Source organism: Triturus cristatus, chromosome 10 (genome assembly GCF_964204655.1).
Source record: "Triturus cristatus chromosome 10, aTriCri1.1, whole genome shotgun sequence".
Taxonomy (NCBI): Eukaryota; Metazoa; Chordata; class Amphibia; order Caudata; family Salamandridae; genus Triturus; species Triturus cristatus.
Genome location: NC_140593.1, coordinates 982,888,974 through 982,908,352, shown reverse-complemented (window position 1 = coordinate 982,908,352; position 19,379 = coordinate 982,888,974). Strand labels below are relative to the sequence as shown.

Sequence of the window (19,379 nt, the reverse complement as noted above, 5' to 3'; positions counted from 1 at the left end):
ACCTCTTCACATTCATTTTATGTTTGAGTTTATATTTAATGGATTTAACGTTAAGTGAACACAAGATTTTCATTGACATTCTTGAATCCCATAACAAGAGCTTCTCAAGTTTCCGAGTGGATAGATATAATTACCATTAAAGGGCTTAATTTGTTTTAAAATCTTATCAGATTTTTAAGGTTCAAAGTTAGGCACTTAGACTTGATCTGTAATTATAGTAATAGTAATTCAAATACTTGTGTTACTCGAAAATCATCGTTATGTGACATTTAAATAAGCAACTGAAATAAAAATCAGTATGGTGCTAAATTTGTTTGAATTCTAGGCTGAATGTAACAGGCTTGATGATGGGGAAATTGTAAGGAAGCACAAATAATAGATTGTTGCCAATATTTTGGTGGCACTCATAAGTGAGTGCTTCATCTTCTTGTACATATTTCTGTTACCTAAGAACATATTAAAATAGTGGTCCATGTTCAACCAATTGTTTGACATGGGCATAACCTAAAGCGGTTGAGGTATGTAGAAAAGTGTTCATAAATGATACACCATCACTATTGTCAAATACATGTTTAAATGTTGTTAATCAATGAGTAGCTTACACATACATCTTCAAGATGCTAACAACTCAGGAGAAGTGACCAACTTGTGACTTACATTATAAGAAAACAAAATAAAAAAACATTAATCTTATGCAGTCTGAATCTCTCTCATAACTTGCTGGTAACTTTCATAGTTTGATAAAAAAAAGTAATATCTGGGAATATTCAACATGGTATGTGCCTCGCGGCTTGCAGTACCCTCTTGTGAGCTTACTTAGTGCAAGAAATGAGCAGTGAATGTACAGTCATATTTTTGCCTATGCTCTTCTAGCATCTATTGTACTGAAAAGGCACTTAAGAGACCACTGATATTGGCTCTACAAATTACTTGCAAAACATAATCTTTAATCACTGAATGTATAAAGTAGACAGTAGTCACAACATATACACATTGTCACATTGTCTTTTAAACATGGTGATTAGCCAGTCTTTGACTACAGAAAGAAACCCGGAATATTGACAGACTCGCTGTTGGTGCCATGTCCTTTGTTCACATTGTTTTGCGGCTATAAAAAAGTTCTGTAGTTTTCACTTTATTTTTTGTTTATGCAATTGTTTGTTTTTCTGAAATCCTCAATTTTGTAATACTTTTTGATAGCAAAGCAATTCATATATTTCATTAGTCTTTTTATCTGTAGAGCAACAGTTCATACTACAACAAAAATAATAGACGCACTCCTAACATTACTCATTTAGTACTCACAAAGCTTAGCTTAGACAAGACACTTTTCATTTTAAAAACATTCTTTACCAGCTGCCTTTAGAGCACATCTCACAATAGCTAACCATACACAAATATTTACAGTAGATAATAACAATATCTTTAGTACAGTTATTTTAGTAATTACAAAAAGAAACAAAACAGAAGTATTTGACAAAAATACTGGTTAAGTAACCAAAATGGCTCAACAACACATTGCACAATACATCTTCTAATGATATGTACTTTTTTACCCCAAAAACATTTTCACACTCTGAAAACATTGGCAAGAGGAATAACTATTTACAAAACTGGATATTTACAAGTTCCATAGACATTTTCTCTATTGATCCCTTCTGGCTCTCGGATGCTGGTAACTAAACTTGGCAATTATAGATTTTCCAGTGCTTCGTCAAGTTACATTTTTAATACATTCAATATTCAGGAAACAACAGTATACCTCATGTCTTGGCACTAGTCTATGTATAGACATCATTTGTTTTGACATACTTCTGCAAAGGATCCTTCAAGTAAATACCAGGTATTTCCAACCATTGGTATCTTGCTTTTTTGTCAGAAACAGGAACAACGTGAATAATCAAAGTCATTATGCATTGCATAACGGCTTATCAGTATCCATTGACATCATTGTTTTAGAGAACATGCAGCCATAGTTATGACTTTGAGCAACAAATGCCTGGCCTAAGAGAAAAATTGGATCAATGATATTTTTTTACTTTTAAAGAAAAACGGTACAGCTATTGCAAGCTAATCTGTACTCAAGTGAATTGGCTCCTGTAAAACTTCTAAGGTGATTGATTTCTCAGACTGTTTGTTTGGCAATCTTGGTGACATATTATTAATTTCAGAACTTGCTAATGACATTGTGCATAACTTATGATGCAAAATATCTCTTTCCTTCTTGCTCTCTAGTGGGCAGAACAGAGGGACAGCATGCCAACTGAACACTAACAGCAATCCCACAAATTCATCCACAGGAGCCTAAATTGTTGCAGCAGGGTTGAACATAAAAATGTTTGTGTTATGATTTCCCTATGAAATTAAATTAGTTGCTGGCTTGGTGTACTTGTAGTAAAGCACCAGTTAACAACAAATGTTGTCTTGCGGGTGAATTTTAGTTATGGCACTATATAAATATTTATCTTTGTTATGCCATCTATATTTGTGACACTAAAGTCCAAGAACATATTTAATAGTTTTCTAGCTGATGTTAGTACCAGAGATAAAACTAACAATATGTCCCTTTAACTCTGTTGATGAGCACTGGCTAAATGGCTCTAAAGAAAACAGCTCAAGAAATGCTGGTATACTTAGACAAACACTCTGAATGAGATGCTGCATGAGGTGTGTATTTTGGAAATTAACAAATACACCCATTCACGGATGGATGACTGTCTTGTGACCACTTCTGAACTTCACAGCCAACACTGGTATTGATTTTGCTACCTGTGAAATGCTGGAATGTGTGTATTTATCATCCATCCTCACAAATGAAATAGATCTCATAAGAGAGGTGTATGTACAAATATTCCTTCTGTTAAAAACCCAAACTTTTTTCCTTTTTCCAAAACATCTAGTGATGATTTGCTGCATGTGTATACACACCTACTCATTTCCCTCCAAAAACTAAAGAAAACATGAATTCTAAACATGCTGGTGGGGTTAGGTATTCAAGTTGCTAGGTTCTCCGCATTTATGCTTGACATCCGGATCTGAGAGCTGCTCTTGCTCAGAATGGACAGCTGTGTCCCCCCGTTCACTCCGCTGCTCGCCAGAGATGGATGGCGATGTTTGAAATCCACAGCAAAGTACCGGTTGACTTTCCAACTCCGCCATTTTCTCTTTATTTCTGATTGCACCTTTAGGGAGAAACTTTAAAAGGTCATTATATTTGTACTTAGCTGTTAGAGCACATGCTGGCAGATAAAATATTCCATAAAAACAAAATAATTTAGCATTATCTCATTAATAAACAGAAGGTGAATTCAACACATTCACAAATCTCGGTAAGCCACATTAATGTTTCTCTTACATTTAATAAGAATCTATATCAGGTTATACAGAGTAAATTCAGATGCACCAGCACACTGAGAAGGGGCTTTCCAGAGAAGGTCCAGAAAGACTAGATCTATGTCAACACTTGATGACAGCCAAGGAAAATATTTTACACACACTGAAACTAAATTACAATTATCTACTGTGCAAGTGGGTATGAAGAAAGCATTGCATGGAATTTTCCCTCCAATAGATGACATCCCTCTTCAAAGCACAAAGTTGAAAAATAAGAAAAGATTTAGTAGTTCTGAAAATCAATTTATTTGCAAAGAAAGTAAAGTATTATGAAATACAATCCCACTTGTGAAGCTGACATTGGGATTCCTGGCCGCATGTACTTAATGGGTGGGAAACAATAATATAAATTGGGGGCTAATTGGGGTAACAGCAAATAGTGGTGGTAAGTTCATCAATGTTTGTAAAAATTAACCTGAGGTTCATATGGTGTCAGCCCAGGCAAACAAAGAGTTGCTGTTGGAAGTTAGAACAATAATTGAACTGAAACATACATTTGTAAAAGGTGTGATAGGCCATTCAAAAATGATATCAGTGTTGTTTGGGTTGCTATATAACCAACACAACAAAGAATGAGCTATCAATAAGAACATTTTAGTAGAAACGGGGGAAATACATTTCCCTGGTCATGTGAGTTTTTTATGAGGAAACATGAACTTTCATGCATTGATCCTTAGAAATATATGCAGACAGATGATGTAGTGATCATGGGAGATGTACGAACTGAACGTTAAATCCAAAAGGAGACACTGTAGTTCTAAATAGCTAATGTAGAGATAAGGAGAGTAATGTGACAAACTAAAAAAGCAAAAATATTAAAGAAAAAATGTATAACAATTTAACCTGTTCTAGAGCACTGGGTGGGGTGACCTACAGTTAAATCAAATAAAAGTGTTATATATGCTACTCGAAGAAACCTAGCGCAGCAAATGCTGGATACTGAATTTGGTTATTCACTGCTACTATGCTGCAATACTGGGATACAAAACATGTATCCCGTTGCTGTTTACATGTTGAGGAGAAGCACTCATTTCCCCTGTATTCCCTTGCCTCACACAGATCTCCTAAGTCCCAAACGAGGCAGCATAATGGCATCTGGAGGGCTTTTCTTCTTCTCTTGTACTTCCACAAGGGAGGTTGGAGAATGTGGGTGGGGCTGTGCCTATGCCAAACTCAAATTCATCTGTCAGCACAAGACTCTGCAGACTTACTGTGTTAAAGGAATTTCAAAGCAACGCTGATACAGCTCTCAGATTGAAAGATAAATGGCAGGAGGCCAGGTATTCTTTCATACTAGTTTGGAGGAGAGGATTGATGCAATAAAAGACAATATCTCGATTCTGATTGAGACCAGGCTAGACTAAGAAAGCTAACAGTTGCTAGAGAAGCTGTGTTTTGTTCTTTTATTCTCATGCCAGTGGGGTACCTCATATGATGTAGTGGTTATGTCTGGTTATATGAAGGCCGTGGACCCGTTAATCAGCTGTCCTTTGAAGGGGAAGTCTAGGACCTCAAAAATCAACTTTGCACTTGGCACTAAGATGCAGAACTGTTTGAATTCATTTGAACATATGTGTAGCTAAGAGTAGATAAGAGCTGCTTTTCAGAAAACATGAACATAGAGGTAGGAAGTGTGGGCCCATAACCTCAAAGGTTATATAAGCTCAGTTAGTAAGCAAATCCAGTAGAGCCCCTAGTGGGTTTGCTCCCATGAGTGTTTGCATTCTCAAATGGGATGTGAGTATGCAGTGTGGTGTGAAAATGTTTTATTATCTCCAATAAAAAATGTGAGACATGAATATCATCAAAAATATTCTATTTACAAGAATAATCATGGCACTGTTTTCATTTATATGAGTACACATTGTTTTACAATTTTATAATTGGTTGATTGTATTATTAATGTAAAATATAATTAATTAACTATTTAAATGTTTCAATTGCAAATTTTTGAATTGTATAAATATGTTAATGTTTAGAATATTTAACTAATTTGATGTTTAGTGTGTTTTAACAACTACTATTTTTTGGTATGATTTATTTTTGGGCTGTTTCTAGATTTTTTTCTAAATAGAAATTTAACTTATTTGAATATTATGATTTTTCAAATATGTTTTTGAGTCTGTATTACAAATGTCCTCAACACTTTTTGTAATGTTTCTTAAGCTGGAGTGGGAATAGCAAATCTAACCGCTCCAAGGTCCAACGATCTCACTACTGATGCTTAGGGTGGAGTATGAATAGTGATTTACACACCGCCAAAGTTCAATAATTTCACCAATGTTGCTTAGGTTGGAGTAGGAATAGTAAATCAGATACTTCTAAGGCCCAAGGATTTCTCTACTGTTACTTCAATTAGAGTGGGAACAGTAAAACGTACCCCTCCAATGATCAAAGCTTTATCTACTGTTGCTCAGTTTGGAGTGTAAATAGTTAAGTGTACCCCTCCAAAGTCCAGAGCTTTCCCTACTGTTGCTTACATTGGAGTGGCAAATCTAAATCTGACCTCTCCAAAGTTCAATACTTGCTGTAATTGCAATTGAAACTTATCGTTACAATGTGTTTAAATCTGTTTTACTGTTGAAGGCTAATTCAGGCCTCGGTTAGGGCTCAACTCCATCTTTAGAAAGTAGCTGGCATTTCATAAAATTTATTGTGCATTTATACTTCTCATTTAAAACCACACACATCAAAATGTGCACTGCTTATTTTGTATGATATATTGTTCTCAAATAACTCGCTGGAGGAAACTCTTTTGTTTCTTTCAAGGCTCTTCCTGCTAGCATACTGTATGACATTCATGACTCAGAGTCATGTGATGAGTGTGCCCTAATGCACAAGAAAGTGATACGGGACTGCGAAGCGAAGCTGTCTGTTGCCCAACACATGAAGAAGTCACAGGTGCCACTTAAGTCCAGCCGAGTGCCCAGACATGCTCTGATGTGACGTCTGCTTTGCAGTTGAAGTCATCGGGTAAGTTAAATTCCAGATGGAACCACATGAAGGTGATGCGTAACTCCACCCCATCCTGCCATTCTATCTAAAGAGAATTAGAGAGGACATAAAGGTGCCAATCAAGCTTGCTCCTGATCTCTAAGGAGAAGACGACTTTGCAGCAAATACAGATGTGTGCCAAATTCTCTGGACCATAGATCACAATGCAGCAGGGCTAGACCTTTAAGGAAGCCATACTTCATATCTTGGGTAGTTTTCTGATTCCCTTTGGACGTCCTGTATGCCCCAAGGATCCACAGGAGTACAAAAAAATTGATGGGTGGAATGCTTGAATTACACTCAGCCACTGGTAATTGCTCAGGACTGTATACCAGTCCATTGCTTTTTTGCCCACATTGCCACCTCAGATTAGACCCAGTCACATGCAAATCAATCTCAATCTTGCTCCAATAGGAACAGTACAGCTCAAACTACCAAGCCATGTCTTCTCTGAACTGGAGCACAAGCAATCTAAGACAGGTTGGCCCCCTAGTTGGTGCTCTTCAGTCAGGTGAAGCTTGGTTCCAGTGGCAAAGTAAACACGAGACCCACATCTGGGCATACCCATTCCATTTAGGATGTCGTACTGGAGGACTGTTCCAATTGGAACAGGACCAAGACTGCTTTGCAGAAGGGGGGGTCTCAGTCTATAATGGCACAGTAGGTGATAAAAATGGTCTGGAATGCACCCAAGAGCAATCAGCTAAGAGTATTCCAAATATTCCTTCCATCACCTTGTTGCTTTGCAATAGACTTCCTAAGTGCCACGGGTATGCCTTGACATGGGTCCCGTCTTCACTCAAGCTATACCTCAATAATGAGAACTAATTCAGTTAAAACTGGTCTGGGGTTGCTTGTGTTCTGAAGGGGACTTAGCCTGGCAGTTTGAGCTGGACTGCTCCTATTGGAAAAGGACCTAGACTGGTTTGCATAAGGAGGATCTCTATCTAGAATGGCGCATTGGGTGAAAAATAATGGTCTGGATTGTGGCCCAGAAGGATGGGCAGTGGTTGAGATTAATCCAAGCATTACTTCCTTCACCTTGTTGATTTAGCCAAGGATCCACTAGGGCACTCAGTCAGATTTCTATTCAGCACTGACTGTGGTGCAGACTTCCACGCCGGCACTAACTCCGAGACTCGTGCTTTGGCACTTTGAAAATCCTGAGGAAGTTTCTCCTTCTTCTGCCTGATAGTGCCAAAGAAACTGTGGTCCGGGCTCTGATCCTGTCCTGATTGGACTATGCCAACGCTCTTTTGGTTGGCAGTCAAGGCTATCTTGCAAGGAAATTGCAAGTAGTCCGAAATTCAGCAGCCAGATTGCTACTGGGACTATAATCTAGACATAGTGTTCGGATCCATCTGCGTAACTTGCACTGGCTCCCAGTTGAATCTTGGCTAAAATTCAAAATGCTGTCCATTGCACATCGGGCCCTTTATGGTCTAGGCCCCATCTATCTTCAGAAGAGATTTGCCTTTTATAAACCTAGTAGACAGCTTCGCTCTTCCGACCAGCTATTGATACAGACCCCCAGGTTCAATCGCCAAAGGCTCGGCGGGAGTTCTTTTGTTCGTAAAGGCGGCTTGGCCTGGAACATGTTGCTTTTTTAGCTTCTGATCTGTGTGCAGTCTACTTTCTGGAGCAAGCGCCGGGACACTTCGAGTAGCCATGCGCTTCATAAATTAAATAAAACATAACATAACATGTCATCACACTGCTGCCAAAGCTGCCAATGCCAAGGGTGAAGAAAGGAAAGCCTGTACATAAAAGGACTCTGCTGGGATGGATAGTCTTCTTCATTAAGGTCTGCTAGGCACTGGCCAAAAAGCGGGATCCAGACCTTCTGCCCCATCTGCATTGGCACATGCATGCATTTCCTTGACATCCATCAGGACGTAACATGAGTGTCAGTGCACATGTTCACAAAGCATTACTACCTTGACAGCCAGGTCCAATGGGAAGGGAATTTCGCCCATTCGGCCCTGCAAGATTTTCTGGTTAAGCCCAATCCACAGACCCTCAACCGTCATACTGCTTTGTTATCTATTCTAAAAGTAGGAAATCTACAGTTAGATACAGTATCTATGAGAAAGAGCATTACTAAAAGTAAGGGACTGATTATGATGGGGGAAGGCCCACCACCAACAGCCTGTCTGTGGGGAGCCCTCCGCCATCAAACTGTGGTTTTCTGAGAGACCTACCACCACAGTTCCGACAGGTGGTCATTTTCCGACTGCCTGTCAGAGCAGCCACATTGCACAGCATGACGGCAGTGCCTGTCAGGCACCGCCAACGGGATTATGATATCCCTTTTCCGCCGGTCGTTTTGCGGTGGTCAACCTGCCACGAAAAGGCAGGTGGAAATGGATTTGGGGGCCCGTAGCGTGCCCCCCTTAATCCCTGAGCCTGGAACGGGAGCACTCGGGGACACCTATGGTGTCCCCATACATTTCCCTGCACCGTGTGGCAGGTGTCGCATGGTGCCTGCCACACAGTGCAGGGAAATGTCAAAGGTGGATTTTTAACATCACCCGCTGGAATGTTAAATATGGCAGACGCGACCACCGTGAGTGATGGCAGTCACATCGTAATTGCATATGTGGGACCGCCGCCTTATAGGTGGGAGGTCCCCATGTCCGGGACGATGGTGGATGGACAGGAGTCCACCCGCCATCGTAATCAGGCCCAATGTAACTTGTTCATCAGACCCCTGCTTCCCAAAGTTCAACCCTTTCCCTACTGTTACTTAGGGGCATATGTATCAACATCACCATTTGCGATTCTAAAATAGCGATTTTTAAGGAATCGCTATTTGAGAATTGCAAAACGGGATGTATTTTAAAAATTGCAAACTTTTTGCGATTTCTTAAAATTCCTTTATTGCGATTAGCAAATTGCGAAATCGCAATTAAGGAATACTTGCCCATTCATTCCTATGGGCCAGGAGACCCATAGGAATGTATGGGAAGTAATTCTCAAATTGCGAATCGCAATTTGCTAATCGCAATTTGAGAATAATTTCAAAGGTGCAAGGGTGTCAAGATGACACCCTGATACACCCCTGAAATTAGCATGTGTGGTCATATGGCGCACATACATGCCCTAAGGGCATGTATGTGCGTCACGTGGCACTTTGTAAAATTACAAAACGTGCATTTTTAAAAGAAATCGCAAATTAACACCAACTAGTAGTTGGTGGTAATTTGCGATTTCTTAAGGATTAATCGCAATCCTTTGGTGAGTGTTACATTTCATTTAAGAAATCGCAATTTGCGATTTCTTAAATGCTTACGCAAACTTAAGAAATCGCTAAATTAGCGATTCCTTAAATTTGCGTTGGGAATTTGCCTAATACATCCCGTTTTGCGAATTTTTAATCGCAAACGCTGTATTTTGCGAATCGCAGCGTTTGCGACTAAAAATTCGCTTGATACATATGCCCCTTGATTTGTATTGGAAAAGGAAAACTGGCCCCCTCAAATATCCAACAGTTTTGCTACTATTGCTTGGATTGGAGTGAGGAGAGTACATCTGACCCCTCCAAATTCCGCTGCTTTCCTTTTCTATATTGGAGTGGGACCATTTTAATTACTTTTCTTACTGCTTTCTGAGGAAGTGATACATTTTATTTTACATATTAAAACATTTTTAAAAAAGTTATGTGGTGAATTTGGTTTTATTTACTTTTTTTATTTTTATATTTGAATGGAGTATAATTGTTTGATATTTAGTTACATTTTTTTACTTTTATGTCTTTGAAGATAGCATTTAAAATATTATCCCTTTTTGTTGGATATATACTTACTTTCATTATTTGTATGTTTTTCAGTATAACTATTTTTTTACTTTTCTTTTTCGTTTTAAATACTATTTAGCATTTTTGCTTTTTCATTATTGTTTTTGGATTGTTATAGCATAGTTGTGTTATATAATATGTGTATTTTGTTTAGTAACTATTTTGGGTAGTAATTTTAATAATGTTATTAACATTTTTTAAATGTAATTTTGACTATTTAATTATGATCTTTAATTTAAACGTTTTATTAAGTTCTTAATGCAAATGTATAATATTTATGTTTTGTGTTTTTTACATTTGTTTACATATTTGCTTTATTTTTTGTAAACAAACTTATTTCTATTATTTATTATATATTTCCTTATCTATTTTTAAGTATATTCTTACAAAAAATCTTTACTTTTATTTGTACATCATTTACACATATACGTAAACATTATTTTTAATTATAATTATTTTAAATGCTTTTAAATATATATACTTACTTATATTGTCTTCATATTAAGTACCACAATGTTTGATAGACAATATTTTTGTAGTTTACATGATGAGTAAGTGATCTTGATATTCAGTACCACAATATTTTTGCTGTAATATTTGTGTATCCTGAATTTTTTAATGTCAATATTATCTTGTAGGAGTAGCTGTGTCATGATAAGATTGTTTCCTGCAAAGGGCTGTTCACCATGAAAGTACTTCCATAGAAAAACATTCTTAATTATCTGGAAAGGAGATTCTGCACATGTCAAAGTCATTCAACAGTATTAAATTGTACTTAAGAAATCCTGCATTGCCTTAATTATGCAATGTTGTGCCGTCTTCTTGAGCTATCAAAATGTTTTGGTTCTGGCGTGCTCTCCTGTTGGTCTGTTTTCCAGATGGTTTTCTCACACCAATCTTTTTCACACCTGAAAGGTGAAAACCTTTTTCCATTTGTCATCTGTCATGGAAATAGGTAAAACTTTGGCAGCAGAGTTTTTTTTTTTATGACGGATGCAGGTAAAGTAAAATAACTTTCATTACTTCCATTATGTTAAATTAAGGTAGATAATTACTATAATTTTTTCTAATTCACTAATGGTCTCTGGTTTCACTGTACCTGAATAGTTATTTTTTTATTTGTACCAGGATGCATGTACAAGTAGTTGTATGCACTATAAAATAAATAAATATATTCAGGACCAACAGATAAATATTGTTGGTACCTGAGGGTCTCATTTTAGGAAGAAACTGGAGTCCCTGCTGTGAATGAAGGCCTGCCATTCCAGGCTCTACACAGTTGCTGCAAGCTGTACAGAAGCATGTCATATTACTGTGTATGGCATGAAGTGTGTGTAAAATGCAAAACAATTGCAACATTCTCTCACTTTACCCACTGGCCCTGGCTAATCTTTGCTACTTACATGCACATAAACAGAGCCACCCGAGAAAGTTTTTAAAAAACTTTTAGTAATGCATCCCTCACAGTCCTTCTCAATATGAGTTAATAGACATGCACAAAAATGTGACGGGTTGTCCTCACACACCACCAGGTGTCATGCTTCATCATAGGATAACCCACACTCTCCAAAAACATGGCTTGATGGAGAGTGGGCCTTCACCTGGAGTCAGGGAGGCACTCCTACCTAAGAGTAGACCAGTGATTATAGTGTGTTAAAACCAATGTGGCATCCTAGAAACAATTTTACTCATTAAACATGACACTTCATATTAAAACCAGCCGTGGGTAAAAGGGGAGTTCATACCCCCACACCACTTATACCATCGACATGTTTCTGAAATGTGGCTCAAGCGAGTCCATGGCATTCTTCAGGACAGGATTATGGGATCCTAATGATGTAATCCTGCACTGGGCTTGCCACTTTCCAAGAGTTACCTATGTCTACCTCCTGTATATTTGGTCTTTTTGTACCCCACTGTTGGGGCTTCTGGGCTACATGGAGGGAGGGCTCAAGGAACCTTGTAGTAACACTTTTGTCAAGATATCTTCCTCACTATAAGCCTATAAGCGTCCGCTCCTTCCTTCCTAATCTTTGCTACTTACAGGATTGCACCAAGCTTTTAATACATGATTGCCTATTATTATATTTGACAAACCTATAATCTTACTATCCTTGAACTTTGCACTGAGTGATTGATGACACCCAAACCCCAAGAACTGCTTCCTTAGATGAGAATTATTTCACACCTTGAGAAAAACAGCTTCATTTGATTTGGGTTCCCACACAACAGAGAACTACATGTGTGTGTGGTTCAAAGCCCTCATTTTCTAAGACCCGCATTTTAGAACACTAGAAATTACAGCACCCTCCATCTACAACCCTGAATGATTGATCCAACACCATACTGGCAAAATAGACCTTTGTTGGACAAACACCCCTCTCACTGTGGAAATTTCAGGAAATTGCATCATGGCATGATGCCCCTCCTGCACTGGACATTGCTGCCAATTGCCTAATTGTAGACAAGGATAGGACTCATAACCTGAGGACTGTATCCTTAGTGTCTGATGTCCCTACACCTGCATCCTACAGTGAAATACGTCTCTGCACTCTGAAAAGTGCATTCTTTAATGATTGCTGGGAATCTGCAAAACAACTGCATCCTTGAGTAATTGGCTTGAGAGCTGTATCCTTAAGTAATTGGTGCCACAGAACCTAATAACTGTGCCCTCAATTGATTAGTTCCTCTGTATCCTAGCAATCTATGACACTGTGAAGTTTACACTCATCAGCCAGCATGCTAACAACACTAACACTCTCCCTCTATGTATACATATCCCCACAGTCACCAACCACCTCAACCATGCTTAATTCCTCAAACTCAATCTGAGTACACAGTACCTATATATTCTCTACTTCATGTCTCCCTTTACCCATCCGCGAACATGTTGGTGTGCACTAATCTGATCACACGTTCACATCTTAACAGTAAACAGGCAATGAAATCTTCAACTCTCATGATGCCTGTATTACCTAATGTATAAACAAGAAACCATTTACGTTACTGACTGGGTTAAGTCCCACCTCTGCCCCTTCATAAAAGGCATATCACAACTACTTTCTGCAGTGACCTTCCTAACACCCTCCATACACAAAAGAAAAAATGCTGAATTACCAGGATCCTCCTAAACAGATCTCTCTCCTTAAGACCTTTACCACCACCAGTGCACGGGCCCTCTTGCTTGCTTCTTGTTGCAGTTCTTTACTGTGCACTTGGCATAAGTGATAAACCTTCTTGGAAGATTGCAGCTACAATTATTATGCTGCTGCCACCATTCACCGCAATTGAGATTCATGGTGATATCAACTTGGTCATTAATAGACATCAGCAGTCCACTATTTTCAATCAACATTTTTCTGACCACTTTCAATCCAGCACAACACATTCTGCACTCTCACTCTCATGGCAAAACACCCCTAAACTCCTATAATAATCTCAGCTCTAGATATATATTCCATCCAGACTTAATCCCTGATTACATAAACCAAACACAAACTACATTTCAGCTACATGTAGACAACTACTCTTTAACCAGTTGAATGTGATGCTGCTGTAAACCTTCACCCTTTATACCTTTACAACTGCACCCTTCACCTACAGCCCTAAATGCAAACTGTCAGTGTAACCATAAAAAAGTGAATGTTCAACCATTTACAGAGATGTCATAAATCCTGAATCTGGGAATACCTAAAGAATGATATTCCAACAAAATATCAGATTTTTTTTGCTATACCAAAATATTGGTCCAAAATATTGTGATATGAAAATATCCAGACTTGACGGAACAGGTTAGGTGAGATGGCACTGACCGATCAACATACTAAGTGTCCCGCACCGTGATCGGGACCTTGCAGTCCACCTATGAAGTGTTACACTCCTCTATCTGAGGTGAAACACTACACTGGCTGCCTAATAGGGATCCACAGCATCCTTTTGTTGGTTATCCTCAAGTAGCGAGGAGTCCTCCTGCCCCACCAGGGGGCAACATTGTTCATTAAGGTCCTGAAGAAGTGCTGCCTGATGATTGGGCCTAGATGGCACGAAACATGTTGACCATGTGTTCCTAATGCTATACTTTTACTTAGTCCTGGAGCCCATATTTAATTAAATGTATTTCTTATGAGCTCCGGTGTCTATTTTAAATCACTTTCTACACACTAGAATTCATCACTCATATTGCCAACGTGCACTCACCACATACGGCATTCTCAGATCAAAAGAACTCCGCCAAAGAAGCCACCAGGCTCATCAGACATTGCAGCGCCAGTCTGACAAGGAGCGCCCTCTGATGAAGCATGACACCCTAACAGGTGTGTGAGGGGATTATGATCTGAAATTCAGATCTCCCAGTGACACTCACTCTGGCTTGATAGCACCCAGTGGTGCATCTGCCCGATAGAGGAACTACCTCCTTTCTTTGTTATACCTGATATGAAAATATTGTCAGAAAGAATATCGTGTCAAGAATATCAATTTTAAGGTAATATTGATTTTTAAATTATCGAAGTAATTAATATTGTTTGCAAAAAGATATTTGTTAAAATATACTTTTTAAATTATTGTTATGTATTTTAGTATATATTTTAATTGTATATGTTTTTTTGTACAATTATTGTAAATGTGTTTTTATATAGTTGTTACATTTTTAGTAGTTATTCAATTTAGTTAAATTATTTTTTGATTTTTAGTGCTGTAGTGGGTTATGGATTGATAGGGCTATTGGCTGGGAAGTAATTTCATTATAATACACTAATGATTATATTTTATTTAGTATTATTTATTTACTTGATATTTAATTATGTTAATTGTTCTGGTAATTTTTTTAATGTCTATTTTATGTGCTGGTTGTGGGGTTTATAGGGGTAAAGGGTGGGAAGTAATTTATTTTTAGTTAATCAATAATTCGCTGTTAATTCAAATTAATTTAATTGATAATTAATTATGCTAATTGTGTAATTCTTTTTAGGTATGAGTTGTTGGGGTTTATAGGGGTACATGGAAGGGAGTACATTTATTTAAATTATTTAATAATTAGTTGTTAACTTCTATTAATTATTTAACTGTCAATTAATTATTTTAATTGTGTAATTAATTTTAGGTGTGGGTTGTGGAGTTAATTAATTAATTTTAATGAATGCATATATCGTTTTTATCAATAATATATGTTTATTTGATCAATAATTATGTTACTTGGATAATTACGTTTTTAAAAAAGATATAGGATGTGGGTTGTAAGTTTTGTAGGGGCATGAGGTGTGGAATAAATTAATTTTAAGTAATTAATGTATACATTATTAGTAATGATTAAATGATAATTAATTATGTTAATTTTGTAAATAATGACTGTGTTGTGTGAGGGTATATTGTGAGAAGTCAATTATGTATAATTAATTAGGAATTAATATTTAATTCATGATAACTCGTTTGTTGATAAATATCATTAATAGTGTACATATTTAGCCTTTTAAAGTTAACTTTTAGGTACAGATTGTAAGTTTTGTGAGGTTATAGGGTGAGAAGTAACTAACTAATTAAATGTATGTAATAAATATTTTTGAAAAAAATATTTTCTAAATAAAAATATTTATTTGTATGAAAATCATTTTTGTATTTTATTTACAATATTATTTGTAGTTATTTGTTATATGTATTTAACATTGTAATATTTTTTTATATTAAATATATTTGTAGAATTTCTGTACATATTTCAACTTTTCTTTATTTACTTTTTTTTTTAAATAATGTTATTTTGTTCACGATATTTTGTTTTGTTTTTTATATTGATCTGACTGCAGTGGGAATGGTAACTTTTACCCTTCTGCAATCCAACATTTTCCCTACTGTTGCACTCATTGGAATGGGGATAGTAAATTTGACCACTTCACAATCCATCACTTTCCTCGCTTTTGTACTGACTAGAGTGGGAATAGTAAATTTTACCCCTCCGCTACACAACACTTTCCCTACTGTTGCACTGACTGGAGTGGAAATAGTAAATTTGACCCCTCCACAATCCAACACTTTCCCTACTGTTATACTGACTGGAGTGGCAATAGCACATTTTACCCCTCCACAATCCAACACTTTCATTACTGTTGCACTCATTAGAGTGGGAATGGTAAATTGTACCCCTACTCAATCCAACACTTTCCATATTGCTTTACTGAATGGAGTGGAAATAGTACATTTTACCACTCCGCTACGCAACACTTTCCCTACTGTTGTACTGACTAGAGTGGGAAAAGTAAATGTTACCCCTCCGCAATCCAACACTTTCACTACTGGTGTATTTACTGTTAAGGAGATTTGTTAATTTTACTCTGTAGTGTTGTGTGAAGTTGGAGTAATACATTTTTTTAAATATTTGCTATAATAGTTTGCGTAGTTCTGTATAAAATGTAGTGGGAATAGTATACGTATTAAATTATATATGTTATAATATATGTTATATTATTATAATGTATATTATTATGTTTTTGTTTATTTAAAATTATAATATGTATAATTAATAATATTTTTAATGTGCCAAATATTTTGCCGGACTTTTAAGTTGTTTACTTTTTAAATGTAATGGTTTGTTTTTTTAAAGATTTTGGGCATGATTTCAATGTTGGGTGGAATTCCTTCCACCTAACATGGACTTGGTCCTGGGAACGCGGACACCCTGTCGTCAGTCTCAAGCACCTCATTAGGATGCAACTGAACACTGTTCGGTCGCATTCCTATATTTCCCTATGGGAGCATGCATCACATCCATAAACAGGCCGTAATGCATGCTCCCATAGTGAAATGGGAGATGTGGTTCATCCCTGCACCCTGTGGCAGGCACCTCAGTGTGCCTGCCACAATTGTTTTTTTCTCCCTTGGGGATCCTTAGATTTATATATTAAATGTGATTGTTAATTCTTTTTTTTTTATATATATTTTTTTTACTGTATGCGTACGGTAAGCTTACCGTACGCGCACTCCGCGATTTTTTTTTTTAAATATTACATTTATTTTTCATACTTTTTGGTCCTCCGTGAACCCCCTGACGAACGCTAGGGGGTCTGCAACTCTCTTCGTTGCCCCCTTTTCATGTTATCAACCTTTGTTTTTCAGTGCGAGAGACAGAAAATGGCGGCCGATACTTTCTGATTTCGACCAATTCGAATGTCTACAGTCATGTAACCACCAATCAGAATTGAGCTCGCACACGGCACCGTACGCGTACGGTAAGCTTACAGATATATATATTGATTTAAATGCTATTTTCTCAGGACCTACTGAACAGATTTACACCAGACCTGCAAAAGGCGCATCCCTGACCTGAGGACTACCTCTCTGCCCAATTTCAAGTAATTCTGTTCAGCCGTTCGGGCTGTAGCTCGGACTAAAGGTCCTATGGGAAAATGCATGGGGAAAACGCGTTTTGGGACCCCCCTTTTTTCTCAGCCCCCGCTTGACGAATCCCCCCTAGACTTTCAGGGTAGGAGCGGAGCGTAGCGCCCCATTAGTTGTGAAAAATTTGCGAGGATTCGTCAACCGGCGCCAAAGTTATTCCAAATAGAATGTTGCGGATTTCCTATGGAAACACGGTCCTAACTATAACTATCTACTGGCGACCGCCAGTAGATAATATATATATTTACTACAATGATATTTATTACAATTATATTTTTTCCAGAATTTTTGTATTTACCACTATAAATATAGGATGACGATATTTTGACATCGATATTTTGGTTCCGATATTTAGGTATGGCAAAATTTTAGGAGTCAATATTTTGTTAGTGAACTCTAAACAACAAGACAACTGCTAGTGCTTTGACCACTTTTCTTTGTCTGATCAGATCGGCATACCACCGCAACTTTATCTCCAACATCAAGAGATAATCTTCATGTTTTTCTGTTTATGTACCTACAATTGCATTTCATATATTCTTTTAATTGAGTGTACAGTTCTCATTTATAAATGCATGCTGCATTTATTGTTTGCCCATATATAACATTTCACATTGGCTTTACTGTAGTTTGATAGTTCATTAGTTATTCATATATGTGTTTTACTGTGAATTCTAAGGTAGTATAGAATCAAGTAAAGGTGCAACAAGATGAGTATGGTAATTCCTACATTTGGCATCTTCTATTATGAAACCTGCCCTTTTCAAAGTAATCAGAAGAATGCATTTAAGATAAGTACTGACTAGTGCAACGAGAGCTGTAAACATCCCTGGTAAAGGTCACTTACTCCCATCTCCAATGCCATCCATGTTGACTCATTCACCACAACCTTCCTCTCTGAATTAATATCTGTGCTCTGCATTATTATGCCTTTTATGTCCCCTCTCACCTCTTCTCTTTTTGAGCTGCTAATCCACTAGCCCTATTACCAAGTGTTCAACATCAATGTATCTTTCTTTCAACTTCTATTCACTTTGATTGTCATGCCTGTTATGAATTCTAACTTCAATCACTTTACTGGTATTTCTACTTCCCTTCTACAGAACCCTCATATGTATGGTGTTGAATGTGCTCACTTATTACTTCTCTGGCTTTAATCTACTAAACCCAAGACCGTCTAGTTCTCACATATTACATTACAGCTTAAACATTCACACCTCTCTCCACTAGAACCACCTCTCCTACATTTCTGATTATTTCTCACCTCGTGTCTGCATTGACATAGACAACCACTTTACCAAGCTCCTGATTTCTGCCTTTGATTTGGTGAGTAGGGCACTACTGTGGTTTGCTTCATATCACTCTAAACACTCTTTCTAAACCCCTGGCACTTGCTCAATCACCTGTTTTGCATGCACTGATGCTCAGTCCTGGGTCAATTCTGCTAGTTGCACCTCTTATATTAGAAATATTAGGGTCTATTCACAAACAACATTTTGTCGCACACTTAGGGGCTCATTACGATTACAATTCCTGCCACACGGTACAGGTATTAACAGGGAGGCACCAAAGGTGCCCCCCACTTCCCCAACTGGATGACACTAAGGCATAGGGGGCCTACTAGGGGCCCCCAAAGTCACTTTACAATGTCTGGCTTTATGACATGAAAAGCCTGTTGGAAACCGAATTCATATTCCTCACAGCGAAAACACCATCCATAGTGGAATATGTGCGGCCTCTGACTGTCTGACAGGCTATTTGAGCCCATCCGAAGCCAGTCGGTCTGAATGGCCAGTTTACACTCTGACCG

The 19,379-nt window shown here is 37.6% G+C and overlaps 1 protein-coding gene across 4 annotated transcripts in view; it reads right to left on the bottom strand.

The window, feature by feature from the left end:
- Positions 1-926: 926 nt before the first annotated feature.
- Positions 927-19,379, bottom strand: part of ADCYAP1R1 (ADCYAP receptor type I) — an 808,856-nt gene continuing 790,403 nt past the window's right edge. For 2 of the 4 annotated variants that reach the window (XM_085628890.1, XM_085628888.1), the window contains one exon: positions 927-3,182. In XM_085628890.1, the coding sequence (XP_085485016.1) occupies positions 2,994-3,182 (189 nt within the window). In that variant the 3' untranslated portion in view covers positions 927-2,993. Of the gene's footprint in view, positions 3,196-19,379 lie in introns of all 4 variants that reach the window. The other 2 variants (XM_085628887.1, XM_085628889.1) reach the window with 1 other exon arrangement.